General features: G+C 40.3%; 2 protein-coding genes across 5 annotated transcripts in view; both read left to right on the top strand.

The window, feature by feature from the left end:
* The first annotated feature begins 1203 nt into the window (after positions 1-1203).
* LOC124879529 (receptor-transporting protein 3-like) lies at positions 1204-6491 on the top strand. Its single transcript, XM_047384146.1, has 3 exons — positions 1204-1361; positions 5055-5226; positions 5528-6491. Exons 1-3 carry the CDS (start codon positions 1346-1348, stop codon positions 5868-5870), a joined length of 531 nt encoding a protein of 176 aa, XP_047240102.1. The 5' UTR covers positions 1204-1345; the 3' UTR covers positions 5871-6491.
* Positions 6492-8663: 2172 nt separating this feature from the next.
* Positions 8664-21059, top strand: part of LOC124879376 (ankyrin repeat and IBR domain-containing protein 1-like) — a 31273-nt gene continuing 18877 nt past the window's right edge. For 2 of the 4 annotated variants that reach the window (XM_047383908.1, XM_047383905.1), the window contains exons 1-4: positions 9948-10150; positions 14574-14911; positions 20387-20558; positions 20644-20775. In XM_047383908.1, coding sequence (XP_047239864.1) covers positions 14724-14911; positions 20387-20558; positions 20644-20775 — 492 coding nt within the window. In that variant the 5' untranslated portion in view covers positions 9948-10150; positions 14574-14723. Of the gene's footprint in view, positions 8689-9947; positions 10151-14573; positions 14912-20386; positions 20559-20643; positions 20776-21059 lie in introns of those variants that run through there. The other 2 variants (XM_047383907.1, XM_047383906.1) reach the window with 2 other exon arrangements.

Here is a 21059-nt window from a genome sequence, read left to right as displayed (position 1 = left end):
AGTGATGGTCTGGGGTGCCGTGTCAGCTGCTGGTGTTGGTCCACTGTGTTTTATCAAGGGCAGGGTCAATGCAGCTAGCTATCAGGAGATTTTGGAGCACTTCATGCTTCCATCTGCTGAAAAGCTTTATGGAGATGAAGATTTCATTTTTCAGCACGACCTGGCACCTGCTCACAGTGCCAAAACCACTGGTAAATGGTTTACTGACCATGGTATCACTGTGCTCAATTAGCCTGCCAACTCTCCTGACCTGAACCCCATAGAGAATCTGTGGGATATTGTGAAGAGAACGTTGAGAGACTCAAGACCCAACACTCTGGATGAGCTAAAGGCCGCTATCGAAGCATCCTGGGCCTCCATAAGACCTCAGCAGTGCCACAGGCTGATTGCCTCCATGCCACGCCGCATTGAAGCAGTCATTTCTGCAAAAGGATTCCCGACCAAGTATTGAGTGCACAACTGTACATGATTATTTGAAGGTTGACGTTTTTTTGTATTAAAACACTTTTCTTTTATTGGTCGGATGAAATATGCTAATTTTGTGAGATAGGAATTTTGGGTTTTCATGAGCTGTATGCCACAATCATCCGTATTAAGACAATAAAAGACCTGAAATATTTCAGTTATAGTGTGCAATGAATCTAAAATATATGAATGTTAAATTTTCATCATGACATTATGGAAAATAATGAACTTTATCACAATATGCTAATATTTTGAGAAGGACCTGTATATCTTTTTTGTGCATCAACAAGAATATGATGACAACTTTTTTACAGCACCCCGACCTTTGATTTGAGTAAATTTGTTCAGTCAATCTGGGAGTGGCAGCAAGGGGGTCCCCTCCGGGTACTCCGGCTCATAGTTCCCCGTTACCCTTTAATTGGCCTCTCTAAATTGCCCTGTGTCAGGTCTATGTGTGTATGTGTGTGTGTTGTTTTTTCTTACAAAATTACTGGCACCACAAAACAAACGTTTAAAAAACAAATAGAACTGAAGTAATAGCTATTATTATTTTTATTATTATTAATGTCGTTGTTTAAAAACACTGTAGGAACACCTTAAAATGTTTTTCTTATTTCAGTTATTTTAATATTTTAAAATGACGCAACATTTCTTCACATTTGCACTCCGTGCCAAAAGCAACAGAAACCTATTTGCAAAAGACATGTCGCTGCAAAACAACCTTTCCATGAGATGGAAAACGAAACAGATGTTAAGTTTCGTTTCCTGACCTACAGCTGATTCTGTCATATAAATAAAGCGGCTGTCTAGAGAGCAACATTCAGAGGGCAAACTGTCTCAGCGTCTCAGAGGCTCTACAGACATCAGAATACCAGGCAAGATGAGCAGATCCACAGGTAAGACTTTTTTTTTTCCACTTGCGATTCAGTTTGTTTCTTTACTTCAAGTTGAAACAAGTGCGTTGCTTTGTTTAGAGAAGTGTTTTCTAAGCTGAGTTCATAATAACAATAATCAGATCATGGTGGATAAGCATAACGTCTGATAAAGGAAAAGGATGAAGTCAGAGGTCTACAGTAAACAAGTTGTTAAAACAAACAGTGCTATAAAACCCATAATGCTCCCATTGAGAAACACCATATGATATAATATAACTTTACCTGTAAATACTCAATGTAACTGACTTGTTTTACAGCCGCTCACTCTCTTTAAAAATGTCCTGCTCTCTAAAGACTAATTTGTCAAATGTTTAAGTCCAGATAAAGACAATTATTTGTTAGGCAGCAGTCTTTTGTAGGCGTAGGCTGTTGTTTGAACATCTTAAAGGTGACAGAAAGGGTTTGCTTGAAACTCGTTAGATGGGTAAACTGCGTCAGTTGATCTTCCTTGTGGTCAGATGTTATCCGAAAAAATACCAAATTAGGCCGTAATCATGTTTTCACCCGGGCCTGTCATTATTTTAGAAACCAAAGAAGAGTTTATTTACGCCAGTAATTCAAAAATGAAAAACTGAACCCATATATAAATTAATCATAAATTTCAGTCGTTTATAACTGAAACGTTTTATTTTGGCACTGGTGGCCTTTATTTTGAAAGTGAATTGACAGGAAATGGGTGGAGAGAGAGGGGAAGATTTGCAGCAAATGTTTTTTTTTTTTCAACTTTATGAAAAGACATATAATCAATACAAGACAGTTAATAATATAAACTTACACAAATAAACAGAAGCCAATGGAATTGATCACATACATACATTAAATAAAGTGCATAAGTCAAGTGTTTTTGTAGCTTTCTTATTAGTCAGGGATGTTAAAAATGTACTGTTCAGACACTTTTTGTAAAGCCAAAAAGAGGAAGTACTATGGCTGAACTTAGATTTGTGTACGTGGTATTTACCTAAGAGTATTAATAGATTTATAATATGTAGTTTTTTCTGTTTTTGCTTTTGCTGTCATGTACTCCAAACAGAGTAAATGTTCCTTTGGACATACAGGATTACTTCTCTCCAGAAGGTGGCAATGGGTTCAGGTTCAGACTAACAGAGAACAGTACTCGCATTTGAGCAAGTACTGCTTGGCTGGGTAATATCTATGAATCAATTTATGTAAGCAGGTATCTATAAGGCAAGCGCCACAAGTTGATCCAATTCAGACCATTTTCAATACCTCACTAGTAATGAATAACTACAGTCGGACCTCAAACCACTGACAGGCTGCTTCAAGGACTTAAAGGCCTCCATACATGAGTCATGCGCTCTACCCCTGTGCCACCATCGCGCCCCGTGTCACAGATATTTGTGGTAGTTGTGGCCTAACTCTGGTGAAAGCCCAAACTTCAGAATGTTAAAATATTGCATAAGAGCAATAAAAATGCCTTTTTAAATACAGAAATGTCAAAGTCTTACCATTTATGAACCAAGCAGAAATTCATGCCCTCTGTGGTTTCCTTGGTGGTTTCCAGGCATAATAATGGCAATATGAGTGGAAGGAAAAAGTGATGTAGGAAGGGGTTTAAAAGCAAAAAACGATACTACTGTCTTAAGAGGATCCTTTCTTTATTGATCCTTTGTAATATTACATTTTATTCTAGAAAATGAATATTGGGTTTTCATTAGCTGTGAACTGTATCCGCTTTACTTACAAAAACTGGTATTTAAGGGATTAAAATTACAGAAAATTTATAGATTGATAAAAAATATACAGGTCCTTCTCAAAAAATTAGCATATTGTGATGAAGTTCATTATTTTCTATAATGTAATGATGAAAATTTAATATTTATATATTTTAGATTCATTGCACACTAACTGAAATATTTCAGGTCTTTTATTGTCTTAATACGGATGATTTTGGTATACAGCTCATGAAAACCCAAAATTCCTATCTCACAAAATTAGCATATTTTATCCGACCAATAAAAGAAAAGCGTTTTTAATACAAAAAACGTCAACCTTCAAATAATCATGTACAGTTATGCACTCAATACTTGGTCGGGAATCCTTTTGCAGAAATGACTGCTTCAATGCGGCGTGGCATGGAGGCAATCAGCCTGTGGCACTGCTGAGGTCTTATGGAGGCCCAGGATGCTTCAATAGCGGCCTTTAGCTCATCCAGAGTGTTGGGTCTTGAGTCTCTCAACGTTCTCTTCACAATATCCCACAGATTCTCTATGGGGTTCAGGTCAGGAGAGTTGGCAGGCCAATTGAGCACAGTGATACCATGGTCAGTAAACCATTTACCAGTGGTTTTGGCACTGTGAGCGGGTGCCAGGTCATGCTGAAAAATGAAATCTTCATCTCCATAAAGCTTTTCAGCAGATGGAAGCATGAAGTGCTCCAAAATCTCCTAATAGCTAGCTGCATTGACCCTGCCCTTGATAAAACACAGTGGACCAACACCAGCAGCTGACACGGTACCCCAGACCATCACTGACTGTGGGTACTTGACACTGGACTTCTGGCATTTTGGCATTTCCTTCTCCCCAGTCTTCCTCCAGACTCTGGCACCTTGATTTCCGAATGACATGCAGAATTTGCTTTCATTCGAAAAAAGTACTTTGGACCACTGAGCAACAGTCCAGTGCTGCTTCTCTGTAGCCCAGGTCAGGCGCTTCTGCCGCTGTTTCTGGTTCAAAAGTGGCTTGACCTGGGGAATGCGACACCTGTAGCCCATTTCCTGCACACGCCTGTGCACGGTGGCTCTGGATGTTTCTACTCCAGACTCAGTCCACTGCTTCCGCAGGTCCCCCAAGGTCTGGAATCGGCCCTTCTCCACAATCTTCCTCAGGGTCCGGTCACCTCTTCTCGTTGTGCAGCGTTTTCTGCCACACTTTTTCCTTCCTACAGACTTCCCACTGAGGTGCCTTGATACAGCACTCTGGGAACAGCCTATTCATTCAGAAATTTATTTCTGTGTCTTACCCTCTTGCTTGAGGGTGTCAATAGTGGCCTTCTGGACAGCAGTCAGGTCGGCAGTCTTACCCATGATTGGGGTTTTGAGTGATGAACCAGGCTGGGAGTTTTAAAGGCCTCAGGAATCTTTTGCAGGTGTTTAGAGTTAACTCGTTGATTCAGATGATTAGGTTCATAGCTCGTTTAGAGACCTTTTTAATGATATGCTAATTTTGTGAGATAGGAATTTTGGGTTTTCATGAGCTGTATGCCAAAATCATCCGTATTAAGACAATAAAAGACCTGAAATATTTCCGTTAGTGTGCAATGAATCTAAAATATATGAATGTTAAATTTTCATCATGACATTATGGAAAATAATGAACTTTATCACAATATGCTAATATTTTGAGAAGGACCTGTATAAGAGAAACATATGTTAATAAAACACATTTGTATAGCATCTTTAAAATAATATTTTTGTTTCCAAGGGACACATATGGAGCAAAAATGAAGGGACCTCCAATGGTTTACCTCTACAATAATTTAATATTGATTTGTTTTTAGTCTGCTGTCTGGAAAATGATGCATTCAAGCTACTTGGGTCATGCATAAAAAAATTATTATTCTAACCTTGCAGGATAATTGTGGAAATTATTGACATTTCATTACGTGTCAAATTTTCTTTTTTGTCTATTCATACAGTTTGGACTCCAGGGTTCTGGTTGGACATATTTGATGAACTGCTTTACGATGACAATCAGCTGGACTATGGAGATGTATGGTGTCTGAACTTTAACTACACACAGACAGACGAAGTCACCAAAGAACAGAGGAAGAAAGGCTGGAAAGTGTACTCCCATTGTGCCTACGGACAGTACGTATTGTGCTTTTGTTATATTGTTTCATAATAAGATATTTGCTGATGTGCCAGCAATGGACACAATATGTTCTGTATGGGTTTCTTAAAATTTACATGTTCAAAGATTACTATGCGGGTCATATGATGAAGCAAAGCATCTTGTAGTGGCATTATCATGGTTGGGGGAAAACCTGTTCACCACATCAATGAAAGAGTGTAACTCCAAGTTTCTGCTTTAATAAAGTTCAGAAGGGAACAGAAAAACTTATTTGAAAATACTTCTAAAGTCTGCATGTACTATCTCGTTTCCCCTCAGTTTCCAGTGTGGAGTTTGCCGTAAGACCTGGCCTTCGGCTCGAGTGGTGCTGCTGTTCCGTTACCGGCTGCGAAATGGCCGAGGTACGGTGATCATGCGGCCCTTTGGTCAGGCCTGTCGTCGTTGCCAGGATGGGGAATTTTATCTCCCAGGTTTCACCCAGAAAGAAGTGGAGCATGCTTTGGTCAGGCTTTTTTCCAAAATTCGAAAAAATTGCTACAGGGAGGAGGAGGAAAATGAAGATGGTTCTTCAGCCTCCTCTACTAAAGTGTGGACCAAGCCCCATGAGAAATCCCTGTGTGAGGCCTGTCGTCTGGGCATTTGCTGTCAGGAGGATGACTAACAGAGATGTTCTATCTTTCTCAGTTTCGACAGACTTTTTCCTTGATATTTTATGATTGTTTACATCATTATGTTTGTCAGATATTAGTGTGACATGGATTTATGTATGACACAATATTGAGACCAGAAATGAGCTTATATCATTAAAAAAATTATGCTTTGAGGTTTAAGCAAACCATACATTTTTGGCTTTGTTTTAAAGTGCTTATCATGAGTTTTTTTTTGAGTATGATAAACATATTGTACATTTGACACTTATGCAATCATGGTAATTATAAATGTTTATTCCTACTTTATGATGATTTTTACTTTTTATGATTTGATAAAGGGGGCTGCACGGTGGCACAGTTGGTAGCACTGTTGCCTTGCAGCAAGAAGGTCCTGGGTTCAATTCCCAGCTGGGGGTCTTTCTGCATGGAGTTTCCATGTTCTCCCTGTGCATGCATGGGTTCTCACTGGGTACTCTGGCTTTGTGTGGTGTTGTTGGCAACTGGCCACTTGTTAGGATGATTTGATATAAAAATAATATATATTGATATGAGTCTTAATATGTTTGTCTGCCATTCAATCCTCATGTTGTAAAGATTGTTTATATACATATCTCAATAAATATTTTTAAATACTTTTGTTCAAACAACAGTCATTGTCCCATTGCTATGGATATATAAAGACTTACTGTCTGTAATTTGACAACCGTTTTATTGATCTTTTAGTAATTACAGACTCAGAGGATTCTCTAATACTAGTACTGTAAGATCTTTTTGCAACTCTTTATCATAACATCCTAACCTCTCATGCAGGTATAAAAAGACACTCTTCATAAAAAGTTTAAATCTAAAACTGTGGACAAAGGCTTTCCAGTTGCATGGAAGGGCTTGTTGTCTTCAGCAATTGCCCATGTGGAGACCCTCAAGGGTGTATCCTTGCTCCATACATTTATTCTCTTTAAATGCTCCGATTTAGTTCTTACTTTGATAAATATTGAATTTAATTATCTATGGCATTAATTCATAAGTCTAAAAGGTTGATGCCTCTCTGTAGGCCTAATGTGTTTGTCTTGGCAAGTCAAAAGGTATGGATAGACTTAACCTCCTTTAACGTGAATAGCCAAAAAAAGTATTAGTTATTGGACCTTCATTTGTTCTGGGGTACTGGTTTTGGGTATTGGGAAACATAACAAAGTTAGAGAGGTTTTGTCTTTATTTGCATCAACAAGAATATGATGACAACTCTAACATCAATGAGATTAAGCGAGGAAGAGCCCCTTGATGTGGGTTTAGCTAAACTGTAAGTTTTATTCTTCTCTTTTCTTGGTTTTGTTTTACATTTGTTTATTTGTACAGCACTTAGCTCAACACTGTACAAAATGCAGTCCATGAATCTACAGAGGTTGGACAATGAAACTGAAACACCTGGTTTTAGACCACAATAATTTATTAGTATGGTGTAGGGCCTCCTTTTGCAGCCAATACAGCATCAATTCATCTTGGGAATGACATATACAAGTCCTGCTCAGTGGTCAGAGGGATTTTAAGCCATTCTTCTTGCAGGATAGTGGCCGGGTCACTACGTGATACTGGTGGAGGAAAACGTTTCCTGACTCGCTCCTCCAAAACACCCCAAAGTGGCTCAATAATATTTAGATCTGGTGACTGTGCAGGCCATGGGAGATGTTCAACTTCACTTTCATGTTCATCAAACCAATCTTTCACCAGTCTTGCTGTGTGTATTGGTCCATTGTCATCCTGATACACAGCATCGCCTTCAGGATACAATGTTTGAACCATTGGATGCACATGGTCCTCAAGAATGGTTTGGTAGTCCTTGGCATCTAGCACAAGTATTGGGCCAAGGGAATGCCATGATATGGCACCCCAAACCATCACTCCACCCCCATGCTTCACTCTGGCCATGCAACAGTCTGGGTGGTACGCTTCTTTGGGGCCTCTCCACACCATAACTCTCCCGGATGTGGGGAAAACAGTAAAGGTGGACTCATCAGAGAACAATAAATGTTTCACATTGTCCACAGCCCAAGATTTGCGTTCCTTGCACCATTGAAACCGACGTTTGGCATTGGCATAAGTGACCAAAGGTTTGGCTATTGCAGCCCGGCCGTGTATATTGACCCTGTGGAGCTCCTGACGGACAGTTCTGGTGGAAACAGGACAGTTGAGGTGCACATTTAATTCTGCTGTGATTTGGGCAGCCGTGGTTTTATGTTTTTTGGATACAATCCGGGTTAGCACCCGAACATCCCTTTCAGACAGCTTCCTCTTGCATCCACAGTTAATCCTGTTGGATGAGGTTCGTCCTTCTTGATGGTATGCTGACATTACCCTGGATACCGTGGCTCTTGATACATCACTAAGACTTGCTGTCTTGGTCACAGATGCGCCAGCAAGATGTACACCAACAATTTGTCCTATTTTGAACTCTGGTATGTCACCCAAAATGTTGTGTGCATTTCAATATTTTGAACAAAACTGTGCTCTTACCCTGCTAATTGAACCTTCACACTCTGCTCTTACTGGTGCAATGTGCAATCAATGAAGACTGGCTACCAGGCTGGTCCAATTTAGCCATGAAACCTCCCACACTAAAATGACAGGTGTTTCAGTTTAATTGTCCAACCCCTGTATCTGTGTATCAATAGCAATATCTTTTTGCAATATTGAGACTGATGTGACAACAATTTCCGTTTGTTCAAGGGGTGTGGGAGTCAGAGCACAGAATAGATTATATACAGTACATTTAGAAATAGCACACTATGAAGAACTAAAGACATGACGAATGGATAAAGACAAAGGTGTCTAAAGGTTTGGAAGCTTTTTACAGCAAACTCAAGATGGATCTATTCAGTTTGGCTTTTCCTCAAAGCTTTTCCTCATTCTCTAAAACGCATTGATCTGTTTATATACTTTTTTTTTAAATTATTGTTATTATTAGAGATGTTGGTTACACCCTGGACAGGATGCCAGTCCATCACAGGACAACACAGAGACACACAGGAGAAACAACCAGGGACACACACACTCATATATATATAAGGACAATTCAGAGAGATGAATTCACACATTCACACAATTCAAACATCCACATTTTTGGACAGTATGAGGAAACTGGTGTACCTGGAGAGAACCCACACATGCATGTGGAGAATATGCTAACTCCATGCAGAAAGACTACAGGCCCACAGAACATTATTGATGCAAAGCAGCAGTGCTAACCCAGGGTCCACCGTGCATTAGTCTTATTCTTCTCCTCATGGGCTGCATCGGGGGACTCAGTTGGTAGCCCTGTTGCCTTGCAGTGAGAAAGTGGAGGGTTCGAATCCAGCCTGGGGTCCTTCTGTATGGAATTTGCATGTTCTCTTCATGCATGTGTGGTTTCTCGTCAGGTACTTCATCCTTCTTCTACAGCCCAAAAAACATGTTTATTTGGGTTAGTTGGTCTCTCGAATTTGCCTTTAGGTTTGAGTATGTGCGTATATGGTTATTTGTCCCGTCTCTGTGTTGCCCTGTGAAATTCTGGCAGTCTATCCAGGATTTACCTCGCCTCTTGCCCAACTGCTGGAGAAAGACACTCGTAACCTTTTAAGAATAAGCAGGTATAGAGAATGGAAGGATGTTTTTTTTTTTACCTAGTTTTTAGTGTCTATTTGTGTGTGTAGTTTTTTCATATACACACCTTCATGTTTTTTTAATAAAACACACTTGACTGTGTGAAATGAAAGTGCTCTATAAATACGATATATAATATATATTATATATAAGTAGGATTTGATGAATTGCTATCATAATTTGGGATTTGTTCTCTTTAGTTTGTGAATACAGTAAAACAATTGCCTGAATGTTCGGTGTTAGTGTAAGTGAACGGCCTGCTCATAAAATGAAAATGTCAGCTCTTGATATATGGCATTTTAATAAACCATTAAATCTGGTGTTAATTTGTCAGCCCGTCTCAACGTCCTTCTCGTCTGTTTGCCACTCAGTGGGCGGATTCCCAGAGCGAGACGTCAGCGTTTACGTCACTTGCACAGGGGGCTCTTTGTCAGAACTGCGCGTGCGCACTTTATCCTGCTCTGTTCAGTGTTAGCAACAACAAAGTGAAGCCCCGGAGCAAGAGTCTCTCAGTCGCCTTTCTGCTGTCAGCAGCATCTTCACTATCGTCCTCCGTCGGGGTCCACTGGCTGAGAGGATGGTTGAGCGACACGACAGCCGGAGAACCGAATGGCATCTGTACGACGATGGCTGTTGATGTACGCAAGTTTCCAAACGTGTAAGTAAAAGCAGCGTCGCTGTACTGTTGGTAGTTGGGAGCTAACACAAACCGCTAACGTTTACCCGAAGAAGAAACACGGAGAGACCACTGGGTATCCGCGGTAACAACACCGAGGTAGGCTGCTCGTTAATGGGTGGTAACGTTTCTCACCACATCACCCTCTCTAAGGACCGAACTGAAAACAGGTCAGAGGGAAGATAAAGCTCATGACTCGCAAAATGTACGAACACCTTCGCGTTGTTTGGTTGGTGATTCGTGTAAACTGTCAGCGAGTTGAAACAAAGGAGCGTTTAGAAAAGAGACCGAGGGGCCGCATGGACAAACACATGCAGAGAGAAGTAGGCTGTTGTTTGTTTGGTGCTCCATTTCATGCTGACACATTTCGGTGGATAACCACCCGAGGTCTGACCTGGATATTTAGCTGATACACGGTGACCCAGCTAATTTTGCTAAAAGTCGCTCTGTGTATCATCACAGCTGCTGCTGCTGCGTCCGACTCCAACAAGTTGTATGTCCATTTGGGCAAACAGACTTTGTCCCGTAGCACTCTGTTGAGCAGCAGCGTAATTAATATCCGTACTTGGACTAAGTTGATGTGTATCAAATGATGGGAACTATTCACGCTCCTGTAGGTTTTTATTATTTGAAAAGAAATAATAGTGATTCCACAAACATAGGACTGTTATTCTCATGATTGTATTATTAAATTAAAAGTCACAGATCGTTTTTGTGGCACGTAGTGGCCTTTATTTTTGTTGTCTTTTTCGAAGGTAAGCAGACAGGAAGTGTCCGGGGTCGGGACTCGAACCCGGGACAGCTGCGTCGAGGACTAAAGCCTCCGTTAAAGTTACAGCTGGATAACTGCTATAATTCAAGACATTTTACAAGTCCGTAAAAATTAGATACTTGAGAAAGGATTGGAGGGAGATGAGTTTTGTTTGGCTGTATGCAGTGTATAGCAGCACAGAGCTGCCTCCACCCCACCCATTGCTGCATGCTGCTTTTTAGCTGGCTGAAAGAAGGGTAGTATTCTTTTCCCTTTCTTATAAAAAAGACACATTCGGGTGTTTGGAGATGTTTCCAGAAAAAAACAAAGTTTCCAGTAAAAAAAAAAAACATAGTTCTGGCTTGGTAGCCAAAGTATTAGTTTTACTCCATTTCGGCATAGCATTATGAATGCTGACAAATGAAGTAAATAATATAGATTATCTCTTTATCACAACTATGAGTTATTTGAATATATTAGGCAGCAAGTGAGCTTTGTGTCCTCAAAGCTGATTTCTTAGAAACACTGGAAAAGAAATTGGCAAGCGTTTGAGTGTGGTTGACTAGAGCCAAGTTAGATGACTGAGTCCGAGAGTCTGCAAAGCTGCAGCTCTTGTGGGGTGTTCCTGGTCTGCTGTGGACAATACCATAACAGGCCAAGGAAGGGACAACAGTGAACTCACAACAGGAAAATTGTGAGCCATGGCTCACTTATGCATGTTGGGGACCAAAGGCTGGCCTGTGTGGTCTGATCAGATTAGCTAGTGCAGCCCAGTTTGCTGTAGAAGGTAATCTGGTTCTGATAGACCGGTGTCTATATACAGTGCATCCCAGGTTATTTAAACTAAGTTTAATGACCCTTTAGTCTATATTTTCTCCTAATGTAGCAACATTTTTTTTTATTGTTTTATGTATTACCTTATCTGTTTTAAGTGAAAGCAAGTAGATCATGTTATACATGTTTTATATTTTTATATTTACATTTTTGTGTAAATATACCCTGTGATACTGTAGGTATTTTTCTCAAAGTTATCCCATTGTGAGAAGTTTTTTATTTCATTTGTTAGTTATAACTGTTATTTATGTGACCTAACTACCACATTCCGAAGTCCAAGTACATATTTATGTTGCCCTAATACGAGTTATGGGATGTGCCCTTTTAGATTTTTCACATTAAGCATAATTTCTGTAAGTTTGGGGGAAAAAAAACTCGTTTAGCTTTTTTCAGCCAGCTTACCCCTAGCGTGCAGCAAAACATGGAGAAAAGGCAGTGCAGGCCTACTCCACTAAACACACAAGCAGGACAAACTCTGGTCACTATGGCAACTTCTCTGGCATCATTTAAAGGACTTTAAAGAACAGGAAAAGTTTGCAGATTTGAAACTAAACTTTGATACTGGTAACCAACCCACGTCTCACTGTCCTCAGATATGCCTGCCTTTCATCAATTTATCAGACTATTATTTAACAACTGCAACAAAATTGGCCTAATTAACCAACTGACTAATTCTCCAGCTATTCATAAACAACTGAGTGATTAAGTTGTTCTGTTGCACGAGGCCCATGCAACCCTGTGGAATAATTTAAACTTGTTACTGTGGATTTTTCCGGCATAAGTCAGTCCTCTGTTCTTGGTTGGATTTAAAACTGAAGAGACAAACGTCTAGTTAACAGGAAATTAGTCCAATGCTTCAGCTCCAGCTGACCACTGAATGACGTGTTCCTTAGATTCCTTAGGAAGACGGCCAAGTTTAAGATGTGTAATCCTTGGAATTCCGGGATTCCTTCTTGATCAGACTTCCTGCCCTTATTTAGTAAAAAAGGCAGGCAAATCTGCAGACGTTAAGTGAACTGGAAGTAAATCGGTGTGCCCAAAAAGGGGGGAAGCAGACCGACTGACCCATTAACTGTTGCAACAAACCTCTCTGCTCTGTTTTTATACAAGAACACATAATCAAGAACGGAACTTACAAATGTTTGGCATTATTCTCAGTTTTGGCAGCTTCTGTTTGACCCTCGTGTCTCATCTGTCGGTGTGCATTTTCCCTGTCTGTCAGCGTTGAGGAGGGTGGAGGCAGTCGTCCAAGTTATTCAAACGTTCCAATGCCAGGGCAGCCAGCGGCCAACTGTAGCCGGCCTAAAAAAGGGGGCTCTTTGTGAAGGCCAGACAGATGGCTGTAGAATGAAGACTGTAATGAAACCCTCAGCAACCCAGCACGAACACAGACTCATGCACTCGTCACACACTCCGCTCATTACAGGACGTCGCTGTGTGTGCGTTCAAGACAGACTAAACTGTTTGTGAAGGAGAGGTGGGGAGGATCAGGAAGGAAACGAAGCCGAACACGTTGATAAAGACGGTGATTATATATGACATGTGACCAGAGAAAGAAGCTGTGTTTGTTTGCTTCGCTGTATCTCACTGTTATTATATTTGTCATATATATTTAAAAAGCTTCTCCTGTCAACAGGAAGAGCATCTTTAAATCTAATCCAACCTGACCATGTGTGAAAAGTAATGGCCTGCTTGTTAATCATGAGTTAACCACATTTTGTGCTTTAGTTTTACTAGCTGCACTGGTACCTGCCACATCTGCCACAAATGAGCAAAAACGTTTTTGACATCCTTTGGTCCGGAAAGGTTTACAAAGTATTTTCTAAGGCCACTGTATAGTAGCAAAAACTGCTGCCGACAAACAGCTGTCTAACATTTGCTAGAAAACATCTTGATGATCCCCAAGACTTTCCAGCTTCAAGTCCCGGATGACTTGATGAAATTAATGGAACAATTAATTCTGCTCTCCGGCAGAAAATCCTGAAGGAGAATGACCTTCCATCAGTTCCTGACCTTAAATAAAAGTTGGGAAAGTGGTCGAAAGCAAACCAGCAGGTCTGTCTCTGAGTGGCTCAAAACAAACTAAATGAAGGTTTTGGACTGGCCTAGTCAAAGTCTGGATTAAGATGCATTGGTATGAGTTGGAAAAAAAGCTGTTCATGCACAAAAACCCTTCAGTGTGGCTGAAATAAAACGGTTCTACTAAGATGAATTGACCGCATGTACGTTTTCAAACCACTGCACCGTTTAAGTCGTTTCTGTGGGAGCAGCCATAGTTGTGATTCTAGGGTTTGGCTCCTGCAAGGGAAAGTAAAGCTGGTTTGACTCGGTACATTAGTGCTGCATGGTTTAACTCACTCTCAGACCTGTAGTGGCTGGAAAGCGTATAAACTGTGTAATAATATGTAGCTGCTTCCCTCTAGACTGACAGTGGCCCGCTGTGGTAATATTGACAATGCTTTTCGTTATCAGACTAACTGATCAATAACTTGGATATCATTAACCGACTCTTCTAGCTTGGCCTCTCAATTCTTATCTTTCTTCCTTTCCAGCTCCTTTCCTCTGTTTTCTTTAATGTCTGGTTAGATAACGTCCTCGCTGCAGAACATCAGCTGATCAATCAATGCAGTGATTGATTTAGGCTCTCTACTGCTATCTTTCATTCTTTATCTCTACTCCCAAACTTCCTGTCTTATTATTTCCCCTCCTTTTCCTGACCTTCACAACCTTTTTTCTTTCTATTTACTCAGATCCAGTCCTCCACTTGTGTCGCACGGTTTCCTCCAATCAATCTCCTGCCTTTCTCTCTCTTATGTGCAGGGAAGGAGGACACAGAACCATGTTGCTTTAAATTGTGACCTGCGGTGAACGGGGGAGCCAGAACAGGAGGAGGAGGAAGACTCAGGCGTAGGCAAGCATTGAGAGATCTGCCACAGCTCCCAGTAGGTGGCCCACTGCCAGCGTAACGCAATGGGCAACACGGCCACCAAGTTCCGCAAGGCGCTGGTGAGCGGGGACGAGGCGCTGGCCTGGCAGCTGTATGAGGGCAACCCACAGTTCAGGGAAAGCCTGGACCCGAATGCATCATACGGAGAGCAGTACCAGCACAACACTCCTCTGCACTACGCATGCCGCCATGCCATGACGCGGCTGCTCAGGTTTGTTATTCAGATTCTTTTTTTTCCCCTTGTTTTTACATTTTTGAGGCGGATAAAAAAAAAAAAGACGATAAGTGAATTTACTGTGATATCCTTACAGACTTTCTAAATTGCATTAGTCCACAAGGAACTGTATCAGCCTTGAATAGCAGTGAAATTTAGTCTGTTATGAAGCTGCCAACTAAAGCCTCAAAAATAATCAGGGACATCATGGAGCACTTGATAGAACTTTGTTTCAGTGCTAATTGGGAGCTTGAGGCTAATCTCCAAAAACCAGCTCCCAAAATTTCAGAGTGCTATTAAGTATGTTGACAACACTGATCAGTAACAGTTTTCCTTCGTGTCAACCTATAATATACTCATGAGACAAAGTAAGTTTCACGTTTGTCAGTACAGTCACTAAGTGCACCCCGTGTTTCAAAAGCTCGCAAAACCCACTCTGAGAGCAAGATCTTGAAATCGCCTTTTTTGAACGGGTTTTGGTCTTTCACAGCTTCCTCTGGATTTAAATCAGATTGAGGTCTGCACTTTGACTAGGCCACTGCGAGATCTTCATTCTTTCTTTTTTTTTTCAGCCATTCTGTTGTAGATTTTTTTGGGATAATTGTCCTGTAGCTGACGGTTTCAGACTCTCGCCATCATGAAGATGACCTCACATTTAGCTCTAAATTCCAGATATACAGGACAGTCCTGTGGTAATCCCAAACCATCAACCTGCACCACCACACACATCAGTTGGTATGAGATATTTGTACTGATATCTCATGTTTTCTTTTCACCAAACCGTTTCAAACTAGCCATAATTGTCCAGTGTTTTTCTAATTTTGCTGTCATAAAATTGAAATTTTAACCTGCTAACTGTGAGCCTGAAGAGTCTGAAATGTAGAATTGAGATTTTTTTTTTTTTGTGCATTACAGTGTTCAGTCTTGTGGATTTTGCTGGAACGTCCACTCCTGAGAAATCTGCCAATAATCCTAAATTCTACTTGTGAATAATCCCTCTAATTTTACAATAGACAGGTTGTTCTCTGGCTTTTTTGAACATGGATCAGTTGATAAGTTTTTTGGCTACTTTTTCTATAGTGACAGCATTGGTGTACTTAGTTATTTTGACTGAATTAGCAGATTTTTTTCAGTGTTTCTAGAACTGTATTCCACAAGTGGAGACCGCCATCTTGCTTCTGAACGGGATGGGCTAAAAGATAATGAAAATGTCTACTCTTGGCTTGTGTTAAACTACAAACAGGTCTTCTTGTGGCTTTCTTCTTGGCACTGTTCCATAAATCTTGTTAAATTTGTAGTTTACGGATAGGTCTGTACAATATGAATTATAAATTGTTTAATTGCTAAAACTGCAGATTTAAGCAGATGCTGTTATTTTTTTTTCTGTCCATTTTGTGGAGATGGAAATGATGAATTTCTTTTGCTGGATAGACACACTGTCTGATATCCAAGTTTGCAAAGAATCCAAAGACGAAAGATGTCAACCCTTCCTTGGTCTTCATTATTATGTTATAATAGCAGTCACCTTTGAAGTTAACTTGATTTCTGAGAGATTTCTTGGTGATATGACATTATACGTTTTTCACAACCCATATTAGGGCCTTGGCCTAAAATTGATGAACCACTGACATGTTCCTCGGCTTGACCTTCGACCGGTTTTAGGAAAACTGGTGTTGTTAAGTGGCAGGGGTGTACATATGAGAATGTATATGACGGTTATAGTGGAGTATGTTGTAAATACAGTAATACAGTGTTCCTATGGTTTCAGGGGGAGATTTGTAATAAATTACATCATCACCATCGTGTTACAAATTGAAGATGTGGTGAAAGATTTAATTAAGACATAGTCTGAACATGCATTTAGGAAAGACATATCTCTCTTTTCTTTGTAGAATATATTAACTTTTTGTATAGATTTTGCTCATATTTTAGGAGTTTTTTCTTGAAGGTCCCCTCTACTTAATGAAAGTGCAGCATTGAATCTCCCCAGCTTTCCTGTAAGAGTATTATTAGATTTTAATCCACTGCATTGTGCAGTTGGGAGCCTCAGTTTCTTCATGTTCAATTAAAGTAGCTGCACACAGACACAAGCACCAGCACAGTAACAACTGCACTGACAGCTACATTTGTCACAGCAAGAAACATAAACCAGAGCTTTATGTCAAAATATCATGGTCAAACTAAGTGGAGTGAGAGATTATTGTGGCTTTTTTGTACATCCTAGAGATTATTAAACTGCTTGCCCTGACCAAGACAGCTGGATCTTTACTCAGCGCCCTTTATCTTCTCGTCGTTCTCCTCCTAGCACTTCTGAGCCTTTCTTTCCACAATTAGAGCAGGAAACTGTTTCCAAAGGCCAGTCAATTATCTGTGCATCTGCATGTGTGCATGAGCGTTTAGGTTTTGAGGAGGTTGGGGAGAGGCGGTGAAACCCTGGTTGCTTAATGTGTCTGTGTCTGAGAACATTGCACACAGCAAATCAATTGGTGTGCTATTTGTGTTCCTTTCCACTAACCTATAATAGGCCTGAGAGGCGTGCTGAATTTTGCGTTCTGCTTCTGATAAGCATCGGAGGAAATGCTTCTTTGTTCCAGCAGGCTCACTTGGATGGAGACAAGTGGAGAAATCTCAGAAAAAATAAAGACTAATATAAGAAGACATGCGTGGGTTGGGAGCGCAGAGTTTTGTTTGTGGATTATTTTTAACATAACTCTGCTTCATGCTTGTTCATTCCCCTCCAGTCAGCATGGCATGTCATTCCATGAGATGTGAAAACTGGGAGAAACAAACACAACTATTACAGGAAAAAGGGTGTAGCTCAGGAAGTGTAGCCCTTCCTCCACGACAACTGACTAGGAAATCTTAGAAAATATGTAAATAACCACCCTGCCTCATTGAGAATGTTTAACCTCTATTGTTTAAAGAGATTAAATTGGGAACATTTCAGTTTAAAGCTCAATCCCAAAATCTTGTGTGATTTGTAGAGATTTACCTCTTGCCTTTCTAAGTCTCAGGTAACTTCTGTCAGCTGTTGTCCCTGTTGGACTCAACTCCATTCAGCCTTAACGGAGGGCTTTTGTGCGTGTAAATGTGTTGAGGTTAGGGGTATTGGTTTGGAGTTGAGGGGGAATAATTAGCGATTATTACTGGGTGAGTGAATTGGCTGTGTGCTGTGATTAGAGCAAAGCTGCAGGGGCTTGTGGCTGACAGGATAAGTGGGTCGAAAGGGGAAAATACAGGGCTGCACACTCGGAAAACATTTAAAACTTTGAGCCCATTGAGGCTTGGCACTAAGAGCCATCCTGGGTGATCTGATTACAACCAGGCAGTGGCAAATATAAGTGTGAATGTATGCCAAATGATGTTAGGACTGTTGTCCAAGGTCCATAGTCTGAAGCGCTTCAATCTGTATTAATCAGGAAGTCTAAATGGAATGATGCCCTGAATTCATATGCCCTGAAGGACCATCCACTGACCTGAGGGGGCTCCACTCAAGTGGCCAGGTCCTGGAGATCGTCCGGTTTTAAATAAAACATTTTATAGACCGTTACTTTAAAATCAGACCCTGTTGTCAGCTTATGTGAAACAGTTAGACCCCTATCTGAGGGAATATTCTAAACAAAGGACTATTTTCAACTAACTCCGTGTTAAAAACCTTCCTCAACTGAAAGAAAAACATAAGGTTTTTTTATTAAAGAGAGCTGTGGAATGGGTGATTGAGCTGTTTGGTTTCTTTTTTATTTTGTACTTCAGGTTTTGGTGAATGACTGAGCTGCTTATCGCAGGACATTTCGTTCCATCCATGCATCAATTTATACCTACAATGGCGATGTATTCAACCTGCTTTACCCATCAGTGATTTAATATAATTTTCTGTAATGCACTCATGGTGTACTGTAAGGCAGTATGGTTATGTAACTTCAATAAATATTATCTACGAGTCAGAGGTGACCCAGAGTCAGATTAGTTTATATGATTGTCATAATCACTCATACTTCATAAGAGTTAGCTGGCCTAAACGGAGATAAATAAAAATAGAGTGTAATATTTAATATTCTCAAAAATAATATACAGTTAAAATTAATTATATGCAAGCTTTTTTACAATTGGGAATTTGTATAATTTATTAAAACATTTAATCATCAAGAAAAAATTAACTCAGTTTGTTGTATTTTTGCTGATTACATGGAAACAGATGCTTATTAGCTAAACTTTAATGTTGGATGCTAAAGACTATTATTTTAGGGATGCACAATAAATCGGCATTAACATCGGTTGATGGCTGATGTACTTTTTTTGTTAAGTCATATTGGTATAGGTCCAATAAGTAGACCTAGGCCGATAGTAACAGCCAATATTTATTTCCATCTTGTTGCCGTTTGTGTATAAGTTTTGGGAGGGAGATGGGGGTGGGCCATTTCTTTGGTTGTATTTCTTTGGTCAAGTGACACTGATAATGATGCAGCGCAGGATTGTGGGGTGTTAAACTGAAGCAGAGAAGCCATGTCAGCAAACTAGATCACTCTTACCACACTCAGCAGGAATATCTCATACGGTTACCTTTAGAGCCATCATGATAATAGACTGTCGGAATGGAAAAATCAGGTCAAAAGCTGGTATAATTATCTTGCCTTGTGAACCAGGCATAATATAAATAATGACCACTTATAGCAGTGTCTTAAATTCCTTTTGTATGCTTTTTATTACAATTCTTAAAAACAACTCTTTTTCCAAATGAAAAATTAATGCTTTAATGTAAGGAAAATTTATATAGCAGACAAGTTCATTTCTATTTGTTGTTCATCTGAGCAAATGTATATACAAATATGTTTAGTCGGATGCAGAGAAGGTCACTGTGATCTGCTCATTCAGGATGGATTTGATTGGTCATTGTGAGGCTTCCTTATTTGGATCTGAATAATCTGACGGGGAAAACCCCTTTGATTCAGTCATTTTCAGTAGAATATACATTTTACTCTCTAAACCTGTCACCCTGTTTTCTTCTTTTTCCTATTTTGAATTTAATAATAGTCATTGATTCAGAAGAATTAGTTTTTCTGAGACCATACTGTTTAGTCAAATAAAAATCATGGTGCCAACTAAAAGCTTTAATCAGTAAATGGGGGATTTGACAGACAAATAGCAGAAGGAAAACAGTTTGCTAAACAGAACTGCACCAATATCCTGACTCCTGCAACAGACGCATTCATTTAATCCCCATGTGTCAGCCAACATGGCAATTACCTCAGACATGATAAACAGAAATAGTCAATGTTCTACCATATCGCCTCTCCTGCATGTTTCTGCTGTCCCTCTGGAGCATCCTGACATTTCCACACATTTGAATAGTTTTTTTCTTGTATTTGCTTGACTTTTCCGGATTCGTCCATCTTGTTTATTCTTCCAAAATGCTTTTGTCTTCTTTTTTTCTTCTTTACACCTATTGTCTTCTGTCTTGGCTGCTCTGAATAGGTCGTTCCTGTTCAGCAAAGAGGGAAACCCAAACAAGCGTAACGTGCACAACGAGACATGCCTCCACGTGCTTTGCCAAGGTCCACAGATTCTGCTGCTGCCAGAGGGGGCACTCTCTCCGCGGCTGGCACGACCTCAGAGGGACGAGCAGCGTCGCGCAGACTGCCTCCAGGTACGAACGCACCAACCATAAAATACGGTGTAGGCTCTGAGGGGGGTGCCCTTAACAAAAAATTATGTGCTCCTCCTGAGGACAGATGATCCTGAGCTGGACCGGAGCCAGACTGGAAGGAGGCCAGTATGAGAAGGCCAATGTGAACGCCACTGACAACCACCACAGCACCTGTCTGCACTACGCTGCTGCTGCAGGCATGAAGAGCTGCGTGGAGGTGAGACATATTCTGTTGAGACGATAACTTTTTCACAAACTCCAGTCTATTTTATTTGGATTTGATGTAGTTGTGGTGTGAAAGGACAACTGTTTTTTAAAACTTTTATGTACAAATAAAACCTGAAAAGTCTACCCCACTGTTTCAGTACCTTGTCTTTTGGAGCGTTTATCACCTTTGAACAGAGAGAATGTTTTGTCTGTTATTATTTGCAAAATGGCTCAGGTTTGGATGGAGAGCTTCTGTGAATGTCAGTTTTTAAGTATTGCCACTATTGGATTTAG

This window comes from Girardinichthys multiradiatus, chromosome 13 (genome assembly GCF_021462225.1).
Source record: "Girardinichthys multiradiatus isolate DD_20200921_A chromosome 13, DD_fGirMul_XY1, whole genome shotgun sequence".
Taxonomy (NCBI): Eukaryota; Metazoa; Chordata; class Actinopteri; order Cyprinodontiformes; family Goodeidae; genus Girardinichthys; species Girardinichthys multiradiatus.
This window is presented reverse-complemented; position numbering and strand designations above follow the sequence as displayed.

What these genes read in the sequence shown, in the direction of transcription:
- LOC124879529 (XM_047384146.1), top strand. An exon ending in TCCCATTGTGCCTACGGACA is followed by an intron (nt 5,227 to 5,527) that starts GTACGTATTGTG and finishes GTTTCCCCTCAG; the next exon opens with TTTCCAGTGTGGAGTTTGCC.